Raw genomic sequence first — 20,958 nt, forward strand, 5'->3', positions numbered from 1 at the left:
GACACACAATTCAGAACTCTCGAAGACGTTCCGATAAATGCCCAGACGACGCGTAAATCGCGTCAAAACCACCGAGTTTTTATCTCAGGATTCGTAATTTACCAGAAAAGTGGCAAGAAGCGTAGAAAACAACGGCGAATATGTAAGAACCTAGGGAAAAATTTTGATGGACCCAACCGGGAATCGAACCCGGGACCTTCGGCTTAGCAAGCCGAGGCTTTGCGCACTACGCCAACTACCCCCCCTCTGTTCTCCCGTGTTGGTTTCCTATTTGAGTAAGGAGGCCGCGATACTGCAAATATATCAACGATTATCTTCTCATATCTTTTTTTAAATGAAATTTTTACTTTATCAAAAAGCTTATTTCTACACCTGATATAATATATTAGATTCAAGAAATAAATAGTTCCTGCATGACAAGTTGTATACGCTACTTCCCCTTTAACTTTGTACAAATGCTGTTTCCTTCCTATACCTATACAGTCAACCCTCCTACAACGCGGTACTCTTATAACACGGTTTCCATATAACGCGACGTTTCCAAAATTGCGACGGCCCTCCTATAACGCGGTACTCTTATAACGCGGTTTCCGTTCAACAACATTCCATCAACTTAATTGGTTTAAGAAGATTCTCTATAGCATGAATTTATCTATGTGTTAAATTTTTACAGTTGAAATTAGCGGGGAATTCCCTTCTTTTTGGTGAAGGTACATCACCATTTTCCAATTTCAGTTATCAGGGAATTCCCCTATAAGCCGAAGAAACGATGCGAGATCGTTCACAGTGTTCTGTTTTAATGGGTGCCAAATCTCAATTTATATGATGTGAAAAAAGGGCTAAATTTGGATAAAGAATTAGAACTTCATTTCGCTCAAACTGATCATTCAATGGTGCGCAGCGCAAAGTTTAAAAGAGAGTTAAGAAACTGCTTAGCTCCGTATAGAGAGGTTTTAGTACAGTTAGAAAAAAAAGCTAAGATTGAAAATCAACATGAAGATTTGTCAGATGAGGAAGACATTTGGCCCATTAAAAAACGAAGAGTTAGGCCACTCATATTTGAAAGCGAGGATGAGTGTTAAGAGCGTTCAATACACATGAAATTATGTTACACAATTTTACATAATTTTCTTGGTTTTGTTGAAAAACAGTTTTTTAGTTTAGTTTTAGTTTGATTTTTTTTATCATTTCTTTGTATGAACTCTTCGATTAAATAAAAATAATTTTATTGTACTTAACATATTATCTTGCCTTTTGTGTTTGTAAAATTTTTTCCACAACCGTATGCACCGTAACTTGACGCTCTGAGAATGCAATTTTCATTCAACGCAGAACGAATCAAACTGATTAACAAGTGATTTTACTTACTTCCGAGTTTCACTCAACGCGGTTTCCATATAACGCGGCACGAATTAATCTAGTTTGCACGTTAAATCTGAGTTTCTTATAGCGCGGTTTCCATATAACGCGGTACGAATTAATCGCGTTATAGGAGGGTTGACTGTACTAATTAGTTAATAACAATGTAAGTAAAGTAAGTTAAGTGAATTAATGTGAGTAAGTTAAGCAATATACCTGCACAAATAACAATATTACACGAAAGGCTGTAATAGTGTACAAAATGTGTGGTCGCTAATGGAAAATACGCTGATCCGACGTTATATAAATAAGTAAAAGAAAGAGAAACCAATAAGCAATCAATTACTCTAAAGGTACAACTGTACAATCAGAGTTGTCACTATCGTAATGTTCACTCTTTGGGTTGACATGTAACAATGGTAACGTATTATTTTCCAACAATTCGCCGATAGTGCTCCGTACCGAATTGTTCACTTGCGCGTTTTTCTGGATATGTTGAACTAAGTTTATCACTCCAGCTTGAAAGACCAGTCTCTCATTGTCGTTGAACGAATTCAGCATCGGTAGGATGCTTTTGAAAAATAACATGTACATATTTTCCGTCTCCTTTCTCTGGGAATCTAGATGCTGATCTATAAATTTCACCATTCTCGAATTTAACTCCTCCTCGATGTTGTTCCTCCTCTTCTTCCCACCGGAAGTGCTCGCCGCACCTTCAAAACTTTCTCCATCCTCCATGCTACCTCTATCCTCCTCCGTATTACTTTTTTCCTCCTCTGTATTACTTCTTTCTTCCAACGTGCTGCTTCCTTCTCCCGCTACGTCATCTCGTTCCTCTTCTACCGTTTTATTATTAGTACTTCCACCGGCAATCGTTGGTCCTTCGAGCTTGTTCAAGAACGACATGCTCTTGGCATATATGTACGGCCTCGAAGGCTTAGCAGATGAACCAGGTTTTTGTTGTTTCTGGCTCCTCTTATACGCGGATCTTAGGTTCGACCATCTTTTCGTAGCTCTTTGTACTGAAAAGTATAAACCGGCGTTACATGCGTTCTTTTCTTTCAGATACAGCGGCTGATGAAAATTGTTAGAGACACCTGTAAGAGATATGTTTAGTTTTCAAGATTCTAATTCTCCTTATGCTGATAATTTAATTTCTTTTCATAATTTCACTGTAAGTATAATAGTTATAATTATTTTTTTTACTATTTTTGTTATTTTTGATATTGTTAATAATAAACATTTAAATCGTTATTTATTAAAAAATCATTTTTTAGAGACTATTTGAACGATTGCTCCTATATTTATTTGAATTTTTATTTGTTTCCCTTCTTCCAAGATTTTATATTATATGGATGAATTATTAAATCCTTATTTTTCTATTAAAGCTGTTGGACATCAATGATATTGATCCTATGAATATCCAGAATTTAATAACTTAGAATTTGATTCCTATATAATTTCTTATATATTAATTGATCAATTAAATAACGATTCATTTTCCAGATGAGAACCTAGTTATATACCGAATTGGTGTTATTTTTTTTTTTTTTAAAAAAGAAGCGTTGGTGTTTGCAAATTGCAGGTATACAATCGGGAATACTTTAGGCTATATTATCTGTCGTATGAACATCGGAACTTGAGAACCACTTGTTACAGTTTCGTTGCTTTATAGATACTGAGCATTTGAATTTCTGTTGCAGTATTTTTGCTACTTACAACGTATCGGAAAAAGAGTCAAGGCTGTGATTGCATTGAAAGGTAGCTCTACAAAATACTCACTTTATCGTTACTTCTTAACTGTATTTTTTACGACTACATAAACTAAGTTTAACTGTTTCGCGTATCTTTAGTGAACAATCGTTGATTAAAAATGATCTTATTTCTGCAGAAAACCATACTTTTCGTATCGCGGCTCTAATAATTCCATCACCCACTGTATTTCGCGTCTCTGCTGTTCCTTCAAAGCTCTTCGAGTGCAATAGTATTCGCCGATCATTTTCTATCTCGAGCTGGGTCAGTCCCTTCGGCAAGACGAATCCGCAAGTCGTTCAATTTCAAGCATCGTTCACTTGTCTCCAAGCAATCAAATTTCACGGAACAATAACAAATACTTACCGTATGCTTTCTTGGCCTCTTCACTCCAATTCTCAAAATTTGCCGCTAACAAACCGCATATCTCCTGCCACTCTGCGTCTTTCAACCTTTTATCTCTGCACGAATGTAAACTTGTATCCCATATAACGGGCCTTTGCTCTATTAAATTAATCAACAATTTTTCATTTATCGGTTCCATCAATCGCCGTTAGCACACTCTCCTCTACGACGACACGCCTGTAAATACGATAAGAAAGGCACGATCATCGATAAGATTTTTACCACCGGATCACTTCGTATCGATGCGTCAATTGTGCCGATTGTAACAGCTATTCCACACTGTACCGATTACATTTACTCTACTCAACGCACTGTTCGTTATTTTCTTATTTTCGACGAGTTTCGAAAGTGCGGACGAAAATACGGAACCGTGGCGTGAACGTTACTCGGAACGTGTACCGGTGACAAAGAAAAAACCGCATCTCGTGTCTTTCTACTCTTCGCTATTCGTCTATCACCTGACGTGAATTTCTCGCCTTCTGTACCTTCCCTCGGAATCGTACGTTTCCATTTTCCTTTCGGTTTCTCATCTTTTCTTCCTCTAATTGAAACAATCCGTATGTCCGATAATTCGTTAGGATAGTTCTTTTCTCAAAAAAAAAAAGAAGCTTTCTTTTCTCATTTAACTTGGCGTTTGAGAATACTTACCACAGAACGTATGGGACGTCGAGCAGAATTAAACAATTCGAAACGAGCGTGTGAAAAGACTAACTAGAACGAGCGGGCAGATATGCGTGCGAGCTCCGAAACACAAGGAACGTTTCGTCCGGTTATCGGAAGATCGACTGGCGTGAATCGAACAATTTGCGAGAGATCAATTTCGCAGTAAACGCGTAAGCATCGGGAAGTCGCACGATATCGATTTATGTCCGTGTATACGATTCACTACTACGATCCCAATGTGTATATATAGATGTATTGTATCTCGATCGAACGAGACGAGTCAGGAAATACTAGACTAATCCACATGCTGGACGCGTGGCTAGAACAGGGCTGACTCGCGGCGTTCACATGTCCCTGCGCACAGTGGAATTAAGAAACTAGACGTTTCTTCGACACTAGGCTTACGCGCGTGATTTTCACGCATTTCGAGTTTCACGAGGGAAATTAGAGAAACCGTTTACATTTCTCCACGACAAATTGTAAATTTTCATTTCTCTCCTACCGATTGTAAATTTTATAGAGATACATAATATCGCATAGTTTCGCTTAGAAGTTAACACTTTACCGACCGGAAGCCTATTAACCCCAGCATTCCCAACCCTCGAGCCGTCACGCGGAGTCCCAACGGGAGGTTCCTCGAACCCACGCTACTTTTTACTCGTTTATCCTAAAGAAAAATTGCTTTCTGCAAAAAGTTTTGTAGTACTTGAACATGTGATGCTTTATGAACATTATTGCAAGTATTTATAAAAAAGAATAATATTATACGATAGAGTGTATACTAACATGAAACTAGTCTGAAGCGATTCGTCTGATGTTATACATGAATAGTTATATAGAGTTATACATCGTTCCTTCCCAATTAGTTCTGTGATTATTTGTTGCTCTGTGGAGATAAGATGAGCGTTGGGGTCCGCTTCACGCGATCGTATTTTTTAGCAACGGGGACTTCTGAATATTGAACTTAAATGTGGACACGACGATAAAGAATTTTTTGAGAATTTTTCCAACTTGTGGTGTGGCGACCAGCTGTAGTGCAGAAGCAAGCATTTGCCACGCGGACGACCAACACGGTTTATGACGTGCGTTTTAGTCTGTTTAACGTTTAGTAAATCTAACAATGTATGTTTTCGTAGAAACATTCACCAACGGTCTCGATAGCAATTTGCCATGTCATAGACCAAGGGTTGCCGAAAGGTCCGCGTACGGGCCCAGAGGCCCAGGACCTGGAGGAAAATCCGCTGAATGCGCTACAGCGGACAATACGCCCCCACCATAATTCGCCGCGGTCCTGGAAAAAGCGCGCCCATGTTTTCGTAGAAACATTCACCAACGGTCTCGATAGCAATTTGCCATGTCATAGACCAAGGTATGCCGAAAGATCCGCGTACGGGCCCAGAGGCCCAGGACCTGGAGGAAAATCCGCCGAATGTGCTACAGCGGACAATACGCCCCCACCATAATTCGCCGCGGTCCTGGAAAAAGCGCGCCCAGGGCGCAAAGGACTAGCGGCGGGTTAAAGACAAAATTCCTGATTGGTTACAACCAATAAGTTGGGGGTGACCAATCCGGAAAAAGAAGAGGGCGAGAAAGAAGCTCGCGAGGTGACTGAGAGTCATTCAAGCAGCCAGTCAGTAAACCTCGTGAGCCAGATAACTAATAAAGACTAAAAAGGAACTTACTGTGTGGGTACTAAGTAACCCACGCACTATCCTCCTATCCTTAAATACCTCTTACAGTGGGTTTGAGGAACTCACCCCTTAGGAATGCTAGGGTTAATCGGCTCTTCGCTGCCAAAGCTTACCGCTCTTTAGTGTTGCTAATTTGAATTTAGGAGAAAGCGAACGATACAGCAGGCACTCTCGCGAATTTTCATTGAAAATTTGTACAGCTGTAAGAATAAGCGCTTATATTCCTGCACGATAGTAAAGACGGAGCCCGAAAAGAGCTGAAGAACGAGCGGTCGGTAAAGTGTTGACAGTGTACGATATGTTGTTTTTAAATGGAATAAGATGCTCTTTAAAGAAAATCTGCGGTTTCGTTAGTGTCCGTAGAGATAGGTATATGAGAAGTGCCCGTAAACCTAGTGACAACAGGACGACTGCCACGATAGAGGGCCGGGAGAAAATTTGTATTACTCGAAGCTGAGTATTGTACAGTGGGCGAAATTGTAAGAAATGGAGATTAATTTTGAAATGAAAATTTAGTTATATACTGAATTTTTGTTAGCTTTCTTAAAGAAGCGTTGGTGTTTACGAATTGCAAATATAGACTTGGGAGTACTTTAGGAAATACTATCTGTCGTATGGACGATATTTTGCATCGGAGCTGCAAATCGAAGCTTGAGAACCACTTGCTGTAGATTTTGAGCATTTGTATTCTTCCTGCAGTGCTTTTGCTACTTATGATGCACAGTAAATTACTTAAAATGTATCGAGAAAAGAGTCAAGGCTGTAATTGCAGCAGAAGGTAGCTCTACCAAATGCTCACTTTATCGTTACTTCTTACCTGTAGTCTTTATGACTGGTAAGTTAGTTATAAAGCTATAAGTTAGTTTTGTAAAGCTAAGTTTAACTGTTTTGTGCATCTTTAGCGAACAGTATTTCTACACAAAGAAAAAACATATTTTTCGTATCGTGGCTCTAACAATTTTATCACCCTCTGTATTATGCTTTATTATTATTTTTTTAAAAATTCCAAATAGTGTCTAGTTAGCTGTGATCGTAATTTTTAGTCGACGATATTCGTTTCATTCGAATTATTCCGAAGGTTTGAGGCCCTCCGGTCATCGACGACCACTATGGCGCCATCGAGGAAGCAATCTTTCGTCACAGGTGACCAACGTGGCAGTCGACGTGTTCTTTGTCGACGATATAAATACATCGAAATAACCGAGTGTTCTGCTTTTGTACACCGTGCATACGAGCTTTTTCCTACGATCAAGACGGTGTGTACATTTGGAAAGCACGAAGATTTCCTGGCCTTGCATGCGATAACCCGGTAACTGCAACCGCAGCAGCATCGATCACGTGAACATCGTCGCGCCAGCCACTTTCTTTCTATTTCCTAACTGGTCTCGTTAGACGGACTATAATTCGATAATGATAACGATGAGAATGACAGTGATGATGATGATGACAGTACACAAACGATAGAGAATATATTATCGAGCGAAACATAGCATATATAGTCTTCATAAAAAGATACTGTTCTACTGGATAATATATATATATATTGTATATAGTGTGATAATGTCATACGTAACTCGGTCAGACTCGTTATCAAAAACATGATTGATATACGATATACAACACAAATATCGAGATAGATATAGATAGATAGATAGATAGATAGAGAGATAGAGTAACAAAGTGTGGTAATGGTTCATTCGAACATGGGAGACAAAAGAACACACGCGAATCCTACTGTGCGTGGATCGTTGGAATGTTTCCGTGGTGACGTTAACAACGATCCGACGTAAAAGAATACCGTTGCATATTAAATGCGTGCAGATGCGAATGTTAGGAACGTAATCGAAACGCCGTTGTTCGCAAGTATTGGGACGTTTCCTCGATAAAGTTAGCGTTGTATGTTGGGAAAAATGTATGTATGGAATATAGGATAAAAGAGTTTGGGACCATTGCGCAGTGTAGGTTGTACAGGAATTTGTAGAGAAAGGTTAGCAAGTTTTATTGTAGAATTTTTTGTCGTTGAAATCAATCGAAATTGGGTAAATTGCTACTGGCCTCCGGTGATTTTGAACTTGTGGCTGGTAGTGTGTGCACTTGTTATACCTACTTGGAGATTTTGAAATGGATCATTCGAATAGTTTTATATTAGACGTGTAATGACAATGAGGCTTGCTGTAGATTTCAATAGATTTTAGTAAATTTTCGTAGGTTTCAAAAGATTTCGATAAATATTAGTAGAATAGAGTAGACTTTTAAAAGAATTTAACAGATTTCAATAAAATTTAGTTGACTTCGCTAGATCTCCGCAGATTTCAAAATATTTTAGTAAATTTGCATAGGTTTCAAAATATATCGATAGATATCAATAGAATACAGTAGATTCTTAATAGAATTCAGCAGATTTCAGTAATTTTTGGTAAATTTCAAAAGATTTCAATAGATTTCAGTAAAATTTAGTAGACTTCGCTAGATCTCCGCAGATTTCAAAATATTTTAGTAAATTTGCATAGGTTTCAAAATATATCGATAGATATCAATAGAATACAGTAGAATACAATGGTTTCTTAATAGAATTCAGCAGATTTCAGTAATTTTTGGTAAATTTCAAAAGATTTCAATAGATTTCAGTAAAATTTAGTAGACTTCGCTAGATCTCCGCAGATTTCAAAATATTTTAGTAAATTTGCATAGGTTTCAAAATATATCGATAGATATCAATAGAATACAGTAGATTCTTAACAGAATTCAGCAGATTTCAGTAAACTTTTGGTAGATTTCAGCGGAGTCCAGAAAATCTCAATAAATTCCATCGGAGCCCAGTAAATTTCACCAAGTGTCCCAATACTCACAAACACAGGTGCCCAAAATCAAACGCAATGCACGTGTGTATACAAGTCTCTCACGAATAAACTAATGCTTGGACGATGCAAAATACACGTGTGTGCGTGTCGCGGTGTGTGCGAAGATTAAAGAAAAAAAAAAAAAAACGAGAGAAGAAGAAGTGGTACCAGCATGAAACGGTAACTTTTACGTAGAAGCGTAGTCTCACGCTGTGACATCGAGCCCCCGATTCCCGCGGCCGCCGAGCGCAAAATTAAACGAAAAATCCTAATCTGACGCCGGATTCCCGTTTAATTTCGCGGCAGCCAATTCGAAACCAGTCCGAACACGAGTTTCTCCGCGAGCATTTCCCGTAGAGAGAAGACAGGAGAGACAGACAGTCAGACAGAGAGATCGAAAGAGCGAGAGTGGAAGAGAGGCGTATAGAGCGAGTGAGAGGGAAAGCAAGCGTGTAGAGGTGCATAGAAAGAGAGAAAATTGTGTTTCTCCGTGTCCGTGGAATGCACTCGTACGTGGTGAAATGTGTGAAAGGGGTTTTTCGGGGGTTGGTGGTCGGTTTGGGGAGCGACGAGTGGAAACTCGCCCCCGAAGCAGATTTTTCTTCTTTCTCTTTTCAACAACGGAGCGCTTCGATGTCACAGACTATTCGTTAACGATAATCTACCGAACGTACGATTCCCACAGCTTGTCCACTTTGCGCATACTTAGGCCTCGATATTCAACACACACTATAAGAGAGCAATAAAAACACGTTCGTGAACCAGAAAACACAGTGGCAAGATGATACTGTACATATACAATATAGATACACATATATATTTCAACTATATATATACGTATCGAGAAACGTATCCGTTAAAGGACAAATACATCATCCGTAAGCGTGCAATTAGGCGTGCAAAATAGAGAGAGAGTGAGAGAAAGTGACAGAGACAGATAGAAATAGAGAGAGAGATAGAGAGAGAGAGAGAAAGAGAGTAGAGAGAGAAAGACAGTAGAGCCACATAGGCAGTGATAGTAACAGCGTGCAGGAGAAGATCATAGTCACAGAGAGTGTCACAAAAAAGACGGTTAAAGGGGTAGTCGAAAAAATTCGTACAGGAAGTAAGAGAGAATCGAAAATTCGCGTCACGATCGACCATGACGGACACCGGCCTCACTTTTTCCCCTCCCCTTCGCCTTTACACGAATCATCCAGCGGAATCTTGAGCTCTTCGCCGTTCCTGCCTCCCTCTAATCTAAATTGAAATCTAATAATCCACGACGAGACGTAGCGTGGCACGTTTCGCCACGCTCGATATCCAACCTACCCTCTCGCGACATTCTCTCTAGGTTGCTAACCGTTCTCCAGCTAACCGTAGGAAAAATTAAGCAAAAACGAAGAGAATGGTGGGCTCGTGTACGAGAACGGGGGAGTAGAGGCACGAAGTCCTCAGGTCGGACGTGACGCTGGCCGTGCACATTGGACTAGCATCATAGCAGAAACAGGTCGCGTCGAATGACTTCGGACAGCCTCTGGTTTAATCTTCGGCCTCCGAGATCATCCTCGACGATCGTCAGTGTACGTGGTGCTTAAGAATACTCGACTCATCGACGACGACAGAGGTGGTCATTGTAACAAACTAAAGGAAAAATGAAAGGAAACATTCTCGAAGAGAAATTATCATCGTCAATTGACAAACGATAACACATAGAGGTTTTTGCCAAGAGGTTCGAGCGTTGACACACGGTTGCGAATCAAAAGTTTCTTTCTCCGCAGGGTGCAGCGGAAAATTGTTCACGCTGCGTCTGTGTCGTGTGTGTGTGTAGCCTCTAGGCACGCTGATTGATCGATCATGCCCAGCCGCATGCACGGCTAGATCGACCGCGTTCCGCTGTTTCCTTACCGACCGATCAATCAGTTACTTTTCCCAGCGCGAGCACATAATCCGCCGGTCTGGAAAATTGCCAGTCTGTCTTTATTACACGTATGCTCGCGTGAATCGCGCGAGCCGCGGTGGCTCTGTTGCTCTGCCCCCGCGTCACTTCTCGGATGTTCCTCCAACGAGGAGAACGATTCGATTGTAATCGATACCGCGTGAAATCACGTCTGGTCGAGATACCTGCAAAAATGGTACCTCCGTATCTCTTTCTCTACCTGCGACGTTGCAACCGATAAATTCGAAATTTCACGATCTCGCGACGCATCCTAGCATGCGGACGCGTCGAGATCGATACCGTAATGGCGTCGTCGCGACGTTCGAGAACTCCGGAACGTTCGGGGTGGTGAATGAAAGAAAAGAAGGGAAAATTGTACAACATATATCGCACACACCTCTGTCATCGCGAAAGCGAGTGGAACGAAAGAAGTACACCAACGGTGTGCGTTTACCGTTGACGTGAAGGAGTGCAGAATGAGCGACGGTGGCAGCGCCATTGGCCACGCGACAGGTGTACGTGCCATTGTGCGCGGGTGCGATCGTGCTAATGCTCAGGGCGCTGGTAAAAGCGTCATATTGCCGGACGGTAATGGCCTTTCTCGGGGACTGTTCGCCCTGGCCGTTCGCCTTGGGGCCACGTTTGGGCCCCTTAATCGCGTCTCCAGGACCGGCCGGGACCTGAACGCGGCTATGGCTCGACGACGTAGCATCCTGCGACGTCCTGTACGTCTCTATCGGGACGTTATCTTTGAGCCACGTGAACGTCAGTGGCAGATCGCCAGTCACGACCACGCACTGTACGCTAGTACGGTCCCCTACGTTTAAATCGCGAGCAAAACTGAAAGGCGTGATTTTAGGTGGCACTGAAAGAACAATACAAAGACAAAGGTGGCATTCCAGTCCAAAGAAGCAGTCTCAGAAATCAACGAAACCAAACGAAATGTGAATGAGAAAGTCGGGCTAATATATAGAGAAAAAATCGCGTTACCCTCAACGGGACGATATTTTCCGTCTATGTGCGTGTTTTCTCTTTTTTATCGTGTGTGTGTGTTACCATCGTTAAGGACGAAAGACACATATGCTATTCTTCCTTTTTTCAACAGGGACAGAGGAGCACACACTTTGAATCGGACGAGTATACGTTATTAAATAATCGTCCACCGGTGCTGTACAATTTCGTTTGTCTCGTAGGAGTGTTCGAGGTGTCGAAGGATGAATTGTACAACATCGGTAAAGTATAGAAGCCACAGCAACACTTAGGACACTCCGTGTAACGGTGGGGAAATGCAGACGATTCAGAAACAGAGAAACGTTGTCCCGATACGTCGAACATGTACATACACACGTCTCTGATGCTTAATGAAAGCGCGGCGCGAGGTCAAAGGCCGGTGATATTGTACCTGCTTGTAATTACACCGGCGTTAATTAAATTTCCATGGCCGGGCCGGGTCGCGCGCGCATGTCACTAAATTAAGGCCTTAAAACGGCAGCTTCAAAGAATATTTCCCTCGGTCCGCGGAATATTCCCTCGGAATTTTATTAGAAACTAGCGTACTAGCGCGCTCCAACCGTTCCCGAAGTATCCTTAATGCCGCGATAACGAGGATATTTATTTGTTGTTGCGCTTGTCTATACATGTAGAAACGGACAGCTTTGAAAGAGATAGAGACAACGCGCGCGTTGCGAACTTCGTACACGCGCTGTGCCAACCGTGTGATTTTCTTCCAGAAAAATGACAAAAACAGAAGAGCGCGACTTTATCGACAATCCTTGAAATCTAACATTTTCGAAATGTTCTCCGTGGAAATGAATCCCGGTATCAGTAGAACAAACCGTTTAATTGGATGAATCCGGCGTTACAGTTATTTTTTTATCGGAATCCAATGGACAGCGTTCCGCCGGTTACGTGACACGCGTTTAATCCCCTCAATTAAGAGTTAACTGCCAATCACCGCGCTACCGTATCACTCTGGAAAGTCTCCTCGGAACACACCTCCATCGAAACGACGTGAAACACGCGGAAAAAACGAGAGAAAGAGAGAGAGAGAGAGAGAGTGGAAAAGAAAAACCCCACTCGTACGATCTTCGTTTTACCGTTGTTTTTCAGTTAAATCGCGCGGCCGTGTATCAACCAGCGTTCGAATCATCGTCGTACGATCAAAGAACAACGTTTCTGTTCGCGAGCAATTTTCAAACACGCGCCACCATGTTCACTCTCTGTAATTGCATTTTTACTACACGCGTCTACGCGAGCCACGATTTCTTTTACACTCTCGTTTCCAGTTTTTCAACCCCGGGGGGCTTTTAATATCGTTTCGAGAGGGGGCCACGGCGATATTCGTAACTCGCGTAATGCGCTTCTTTCAATGAATAAACTGCCCCAGTGCGCGTTACACACAGAGAGAGAACAAGCGGGTGGGTAATTGATATTTAACCGTGGCCGGCGCGCCGTGAAATTTTTTCGTCGATCGGTTTTCACTTTTCCCAACGCGCCGACCCAAACCTGCATCGTGCTCCGCGTTTTCTCTTTCCCACTACTATTCCCTCCTCTCCTCTATTCCAACAGGCCACGAGTGGCATGAAAAATTCACGAAAAATTCAGCGTGGCGGCGCGCTGCCGCGTCGATCGCATTAATGAACTTCCCCCCGTCGATCGAACTCCCCCGCCCGCCCCTTCGATCCTCGTTTTTCCGTTTCAAAGATTCCCCTCTTCGTTCTTCTTTTTTTTCCCCTCCTCTCTCTCCGTTTTTATCTCCCTCCAGTTCCGTTAACGTTCATCGAATATCTCGAACCCCGTTCGGACAAGCTTTAGCAATTAATTCGCGCGCGGCACTCGTCTCGCTAGCGGGGGAAACGCGTGAAATTTTCGCCTAACAGAACGGAAAACAATGAATCGTTACAAGCACTCCGGTTGATTGCTTTCGCACAGTCGCGGCCGTGTAATTCGAACGCGTGAGTGTTTATAAGCAGCGTTTTCGACGTGTTTAACGGTTTCCTTCCGAGTCAATTATGGAAAATTGCCGATAAAGTCGGGCTTGTTTGAGCGGAGGGAGCGGTTTTTCGAGTGGATGCTCGACACAGAAGTGCGCAGCGCGCGCGTAAAGAATAGGGTACTGAGTCACGTTTAATAGAATATCGATGCTTCGACAACAGCGGATTTTATGTACAAGTGCGTGCACACGGCCGAAACGAGTACGCGGGACGCTCGAATTTAAAAACGGCGGTGTGTCTTTGCGTAGAACCGTGGGATCACTTCGTGGCCGTCTCTCGTTTTGTCTGCCTGGCGAAATATTACGTTAGGAAACGGCGGTACGTGATCAGAAACCTGGCTCCGCTGCGAGAGTCGCTTCGAACGTGACGAATTAAAGGCTCAATGGAATTCGCGGAGTCTTCGTTTAATCCTTCCTTCAAAATTCTGGGACGGAGAAGATGTTCGGTTTAAGCTGTGCAAGAAGTAAGGGAAACTTTGGGATTGATTAATGTTCGGCTGCTGCGTGAGTTTTGTTCGTTGCAAATTTCACCTTTGAAAATAGATTATACTTAGTTCAGACTGAGTATTTTTCGGTATTATTTCTGATTGTATTCTGTCTATGTGGAAATTGTGTCGTGCCTCTTTCGTAAATTTTCTTGGATTCGTCGTTAAAAGAAGAACTTACCGCACTTTTCGTAGTTTCCAAATTATTTCAGTTCTTTTGAGCTTGAAATATTTTGTAGAGATCGAAAAATGTGAAAATCTGTTGGTAGAAGATCTGGACATTATCGTGAACGAGGAATATTTTTTCTTTGGCGTTACTATCGTCGCGCGTGCTCTTGCATTGGCGTGAAGGTATAGTCGGTGGAAGCGATACAGTGAGGTGGCAGATGAACCCTACTGCGTTCTTCGTTTTGACTGTACACTTAAGACTTTTGGGTGAAAAAGGACCTAAGACCTTACGTGTAATAATTTTTGTTTCCAACGCGACATACGAACCTAGACGATAAACGTTTAAAATAATGTTAAGGAACGTAAACTTGATAACAGCAAAAATGACTAAAAGTACAAGAAGGCGGTGGGTCAAAAAAGACCCGAAGACCGTTCTAGGGTTAAAGTATTAAGCGGCAAACGATTTTCACTTTCAAAACTAATTTAGGAAGCAGGAAAATATTGAAAATGCTTCTCTTAGAGATTAAGATTAGTGCTGTTGTAATACAATGTAATACAATTGTAATGTTTCTTCAAACCGTGAGAACTTCCTCTTATGGAGACACTTTACAACACTTGAATTGTGAATTTTAATTTCAGATTTCAAGCTAGATTTCCTTCAACTAATTCATACGAACGAAACGACTGACAAAACTCATTCAGCACCCAAACAAAATCAAAGATAACAATTTCACTATATCAAAGCCACTTGTCAGCGTCGATATTAACTCAAGCGACATTCCTCGCTGGCCAACGTTACCCAAGTATATTCCCTCAGGTACAGCGTACGAAGGTAAACTTTAAAGCGATTAAACGGAAAGCGAGCGTATCGGTTCCGCGACGCGAGCGTCCCGTTGTATCGCACAAGGGCTCGCGTGCACGCGTGAGAGCTGCCTCGTACCTTTCCAAGACGGTACGTGGCATCGGCGCGTCATGAATTTTTATGTACAAAAGTACACGTACGGAATATAATATACAGAGCAGTTTAGGCGAGCGCGTGCAAGGACAGATGCTTGAGCGATGCAGTGAAGTGCTGTGCTCTTGGTGCGTGGGTTCGTTCGCGGAGTGTTGTCAAACGCACGGATATCCGTTGACGCACATAGAGAAGAGATATAGACAGATAGTATAGAGATAGACAGACAGATAGAAAGGTAGAGTGAGATAGAGCGAGATAGAGAGAGATAGAGAGAAAGAGAGAGAGAGAGAGAGAGTAAGAGATGGACGCATACACGCACACGTACACACCCTAGCGCACATGTATGTACACACGTTGCACCGTAATCCCTGTAGTATCCTAAGGAAGCTATCCTATGGTATACGGTAAGAAAAAGAGTTTCTCGATCGTGTCCAGAGATCAATCCTCTCCGCTGCTTACGCACGACTGTACAGTCCTTCTGTAGTCGAACGATTACGTTTCACAGAGGTGTACACACCATCTGCGTGGCGTATCGTGTGCAGTGTTCACCTTTGATTGTCCCCTTTGCTGCTGCGAGCCGGATTTGCTTCGGTGGAGGCGGAGGAACGTGTAAGACGGATTGGTAATCGATCTTGCTTCGAACATGCTCACTTTACGTTGCAACGTATAGATTACCAAGCACGGGTAATCTTGTACCTCGGTGGTTAGATATTACTCAGGGCCAATGTTGAGCCATTTTTACGACGATAATCGATCTTGCGGATCGGTGTTTCTCGGTTTAGAACGTTCGTCACTTGGGCGGGAAATTTGAATAATTTTAGGGAGTAATTAGAAAATAATACTGCATTCCTCGTCGTATTATTATTATAGTTAAAAAATCAGCATTGTAGGCGTTAAATTGTCGAAGCTCAAGGATGGCATTAACTTGGAATTTATTTCTTCGACTTTAGTTCGATGTATGTTTTAAACGTGCTATGCAAAGTGTAACGTGTAATTTATATTCACCGAACAAAGTAAAATAAAAATTTTTCATTTGAGGTACCTATTTATATTATACTTTTTCAGAATTCACTTGACTATTATGCTAAAGGAGGCCGTAAAATCCTCGAGACGTTGAGGTGAACGATCCAAAAAACGTCGAGAGACACCGATAAAGATCGACGAACTGGATTTTACCCTAAACGCTTCCTCTCGTTCGTAGAAACGGTTACGAGAGATAGATTCGCGAATTCCATATTCCCACGCTCGAGAGGATCGCTTTTAACGAACTTCGTCAAAGTATACAAAATGGCGACCGGGGTTAGCAGGGGCGCGGCGCGATTTTGCAGGTCAACAGGCGCGATTAGGAATCACGCGAACGGCGTTCCCGTCTCCACCGAAGCGGCCGCCAGAGAGTGGATCCTTTGAGGCAACTTACGGGCAAGTTTCTCGAATTTTTCGGACGTTCCGTCGCACTTTGCCAGCTCTGCCTCGGAATCATAGGTACACAGAGAGAGAGAGAGAGAGAGGGCGTTCCTCCGGTTCTCTTTTCCCGTGGCAACGTCGATTAAACTCGAGTGCCGCACCGAATCGTCGTACTCGAGGGTGATTTTGGCGCGCGCGCGCGGAAGTCGGAATAGAATTTCTCGCGCGATCTTCGACGGAACAAAAGACCGAATCGAAAAAATTTCGAAATACACAGCGACAATACACACGTACGTACGTACGTACCTCGCGACACGGGAAAATGAATTTAATTCACGCGTGAACGGGGTCGTCGGTTTAACGACGATGCGGCAACAATTAAAAGACGATAATGGAGCGAGTTTCGAGCGATAAAGCACGTTGCTCGCGGGGACTCGCGGTATTACTGGCGTTTCCGAAAATTCGCGGCATAGAACCAGTGATAAACCCGGTGAAGCCGGGAGTGGAAATGCTGCCTCGCGTTAACTAATCCCGCCCAGGGATGAACAATGGAGTACACGGAATTTGCTCCGTAAACCTAATATAGAAACATTTTGTGTGAAGGTAAATTTGGCGGCACGCATCAAACACGCCGGGATGTTATGCATACACGAATTGTAATTAATATGCGATTGCCGTGGGGACGGAAAATTACGGAGGGGACCAGTGCCGGCATGAAAGAGGGGTGTCGGGGCTGGGAGGAGGGTAAACGGAATGGGGGCGGAGGAGTGTATCAAACAAAGGGACGATATAACTTCGCGTATGTCAATGCGGTGATTATCCGTTGCTAATCGTTCTTTGATATCTCCACTGGTCACGTATGGTGCCTAATTAAATCTGGACAATTTTTTAAACCTACCCTGTGCACCTTACCAACCCTTTGCACTCTGAATTCTTTCCAACAACTCCGCGTTGTTTTAAGTGTTTTACTTAAAAAGTGCTTAAAAGGACAACTAGTCGGTAGGAAGCAACGTAAACAATTGCTCCGTTACACGTATACGACACTTTTCTATAACAGTTGCACTTCTTCTTGTTATAAAAAAGGGTCGTACACATGTAACGTTGCTCATCTAAGTATGAAAAGAATATTGCGAAATATGATACATATTTAAACTGGCAATTTAAAAATGTCGAGTGTGACTCGACGTGCCTGTGAATAAAATTGACGTCGAGTCGCACTCGACGAAGGAGTGCAAAGGGTTGAATCTATGAACAAACGATTACCGAATAAAAAGGAACATTTACCAGCGATCGAGTGTTTTCGTTAAAAACAGAAAAAAGAAAGATGTCTCCAAAGGTTACGTTAATTCGCACTCCATCAAAACTTGGCCAACACGGTTGTGTGGGGAGAGGAGAGGGAGAGGGCAAACCGTACGTGACCAATAGAGTTCAGATGCCTCGGGAAATTAAATCGGTCCTGGCCTGCGAAGCCTGCAAAAGAGACCTGTATCGGAAAATATTTGCTCGCTCGTATCACTCACCTAGAACGCGCACTTCGACGGAACGTTGCGAGGTGAAGTTATGCTTGTTCCTCGCAGTGCACATGTACGTGCCCTGATCGGCCGCCCGTTGCACCGTATCGATGAAAAGGCTGCCGTTCGCGACCCTCTGCCTCATGTTCGTGGGCAGCCTCACTCCGTCTGCTAACAACGTGACTGGTCAATTTGCCACGTAATCGTCGATCGATCGGTATTAGGGAAAAGTTCAAGACGCAGCTTCGACGAATTAAGTATAGGAATTTAATCGCTCGACGAACATACGAATTTCTTTTCCGTTTCTTCGTTTTCGAGCGGGACACGTTTAGAACGTTACCAGATAGGAAGACGAAATTAATACTCACCTTTCTCCCAAATGATCGATTCGATGGGATAGCCAGCGACCGGGCATTTGATGTGAAACTGTTTCCCAGCGACCGCTGAAACCGTCGACATGGGCCTGACGTATGGCAAACCTGCGATTGACAAGCAATGAAACGTATATATATTTCCAACGATTCACCTCTTGCCGCGACATACGCCTCGCCGTCTCCGCAATTCTCTTTTGTCGCACTGTCGCTGGAACGTAAGATTTGAAACTTGAAAATTAGTGCAAAAAGAAAAAAAAAAGAAGAGGTTTGTTAAAAGTGGTTTAACCGGAATAAAAATCTTGCAGATTCCACGAGGATTCCTCCATTCCCCACTCATCGTCCGGCTCTACTACGTTCCGCAGCCAGCGTAAATCCGTTGATAAAACAAAAGCTGCGAGGCGGTTTTTAATTAACAGAAACCACCCTGCGCGGGTAGGGGGCGGTGGTTAATGACAAAGGATCCCATCGAGCCGATATTTCCAACGATCGATTCAAAAGTGGGGTGGAGAAGTAAGAGGAAGGGAGAGAGAGAGAGAGAGAGAAAGGGGAACGTAATATTCTCTCGAGTTTCCAGTCAATTTCAATCGACACCGACCAGCGATTCTTCTCCTTAACAGTCTCCCTTTCCCTCCATCTCTCTCTCTTTTACCAGCCGGCAAATCCCTTTCTCGCAATAAGTACTCACCGTAAATATTGAGCCTAGCAGAGTGGCTAGCCTCGCCAGCGCGGCTACTCGCGATGCACTCGTACTCGCCTCCATCTTCAGACTTCACCGACGAGATGTTCACATGTGATATCACGTCCCCGTACACGGTCACGTACTGGCCAATCAGAAGCCTGTCGTTTTGCGGAAGCGGAAATCCATCCAGCAGCCAGGAAATTTGCGGCGTGGGATTACCCGCGGCGCTGCATTTCAGAGAAACCGATGGACCGGTCTGCATTGTCTGTTCGATAAACCTGTAGACCAGCTGCGGCGCGATCTCTGTTAACAGGCGTTGCGCACGGATTACACATACCTCGAACCATCGGAATACCACGCAGCACGCTACTACATTTCTCTTCCTCTACTCGTCCACCCTTTCTCTCTCTCCCTCTATATTTCTCTTTCACCCTCTTTCATCGTTGCCTCTTCTCGTTTCTAACCCCGATCGACCCCGTTGCGATTCTCCTTCTGCTAATTACCACCTACTTCTGCCTTCCGCCACAGCTCCTCCGCTAATATCCGCCTATTTATTTACGAGATAAACGCGCCCCGGAATCCTCCCGATTCCGCCCTTCCCGCAGCACCGTGCCTCGCGCGGTTCGATCGTCGGATCGAACGGTTAAAGAGCACGGACGAGGAGAAACGTGGCGTTTCACCGGCGTGGCAGATGTAAAATCGAGGCGTCGTTGCGCCCCGAGGGTACACGACCTCCGACAGATTTTTGACTCGGCCACTCGAGTGGATCTGGGTCAGCGTTATAGTACAGCTCTACTACTTTATCGCGGCACGAAAAGAGCCTCTGTTTCATACTCCGTGGCGTAAGGAGTGTACGAGCGACATCGAGCAACTTTTAAATCGATTACACTTTCTTCGCTCGTTTTCTTCAAAGAACCAGCTAGACGAAAGTTTTTTTTCTCAGGGTGTAGATTGACAAAAGTGGCGGCGAGGAGAGAGAGAGAGAGAGGGTCCTCGTAGCAACGAATTCTCGCGGAGATTGTTCTCCATCCGTTCTCATTAAGTGGGCTTTAATAAGCAAGAGGATTTTCTGCTAAATAATTGGCCGGGAGATTAATGGATTCTAGGGATTAAGAGTGGCGCAACTTAACGAAGAAACATTGAAAATAACCGCGGCGCGTTCGCAGGGATGCGTTCCAGTTCCAGGAGGGCTCTAAACGAACGTGCCTCTCCGCGTAACGAGCCCTGCCGGTAATGAATTCATGAACTTCATAAGCGTGAGCACGTCGACTACGAAATAACAGCCGACTTTCCTTCCAACTTTTCGTATGCATGCCGTGATTCTTGCACGGAATACCGCTACACGGTTACAAACCTCTGACACTTTCCTCCCGCCGCGCGCGCCGTCCTCTCTCTGCGCGGCGTAACCTGTTACGAGAGGTGGTGCCGCGGAAAAACACCGGCTGGAAAACTTGGAAAACGAGGTTTCTTCTCGCTGCTTTCCACCGGTCCCCCGTCATTCTTCGTCTGTCTGCCGCTCAGGCGACCTTCTCCAATTCGCCTTTTTCCACGGAGTTTTAGCGACTCTTTAAGTACGCGCGAATCGAGCCGCCACGAAGAACGTCTGCACTTTAGTGTTCTCTACCCTGACTCTTTCGCTGCGACCCGGAGGACTCGGTTTTTAGGTGGGTTTTTTGGCAACGAGGAAAATTCAGTCGCTCGGTGGAAAGGGGGAGTTTTGATCGAGATCAGAATGTTGCGGGATTTGGTCGTGAATTAGGGA

At 43.6% G+C, this 20,958-nt stretch overlaps 1 protein-coding gene across 1 annotated transcript in view; it reads right to left on the reverse strand.

Annotated features, from left to right (window-relative positions):
• The window catches only part of LOC108572696 (Down syndrome cell adhesion molecule-like protein Dscam2), a 143,867-nt gene that overhangs the window by 65,517 nt on the left and 57,392 nt on the right, over positions 1-20,958 (reverse strand). Inside the window, exons 7-11 of the mRNA XM_017934968.1 lie at positions 19,203-19,499; positions 18,512-18,622; positions 18,153-18,311; positions 11,349-11,493; positions 4,749-4,755 (exon numbers count right to left, since the gene is read on the reverse strand). Of these exons, the coding sequence (XP_017790457.1) occupies positions 4,749-4,755; positions 11,349-11,493; positions 18,153-18,311; positions 18,512-18,622; positions 19,203-19,499 (719 nt within the window). The remainder of the gene's footprint in view (positions 1-4,748; positions 4,756-11,348; positions 11,494-18,152; positions 18,312-18,511; positions 18,623-19,202; positions 19,500-20,958) is intronic.

This window comes from Habropoda laboriosa, unplaced genomic scaffold (genome assembly GCF_001263275.1).
Source record: "Habropoda laboriosa isolate 0110345459 unplaced genomic scaffold, ASM126327v1 scaffold22, whole genome shotgun sequence".
NCBI classification, from domain to species: Eukaryota; Metazoa; Arthropoda; class Insecta; order Hymenoptera; family Apidae; genus Habropoda; species Habropoda laboriosa.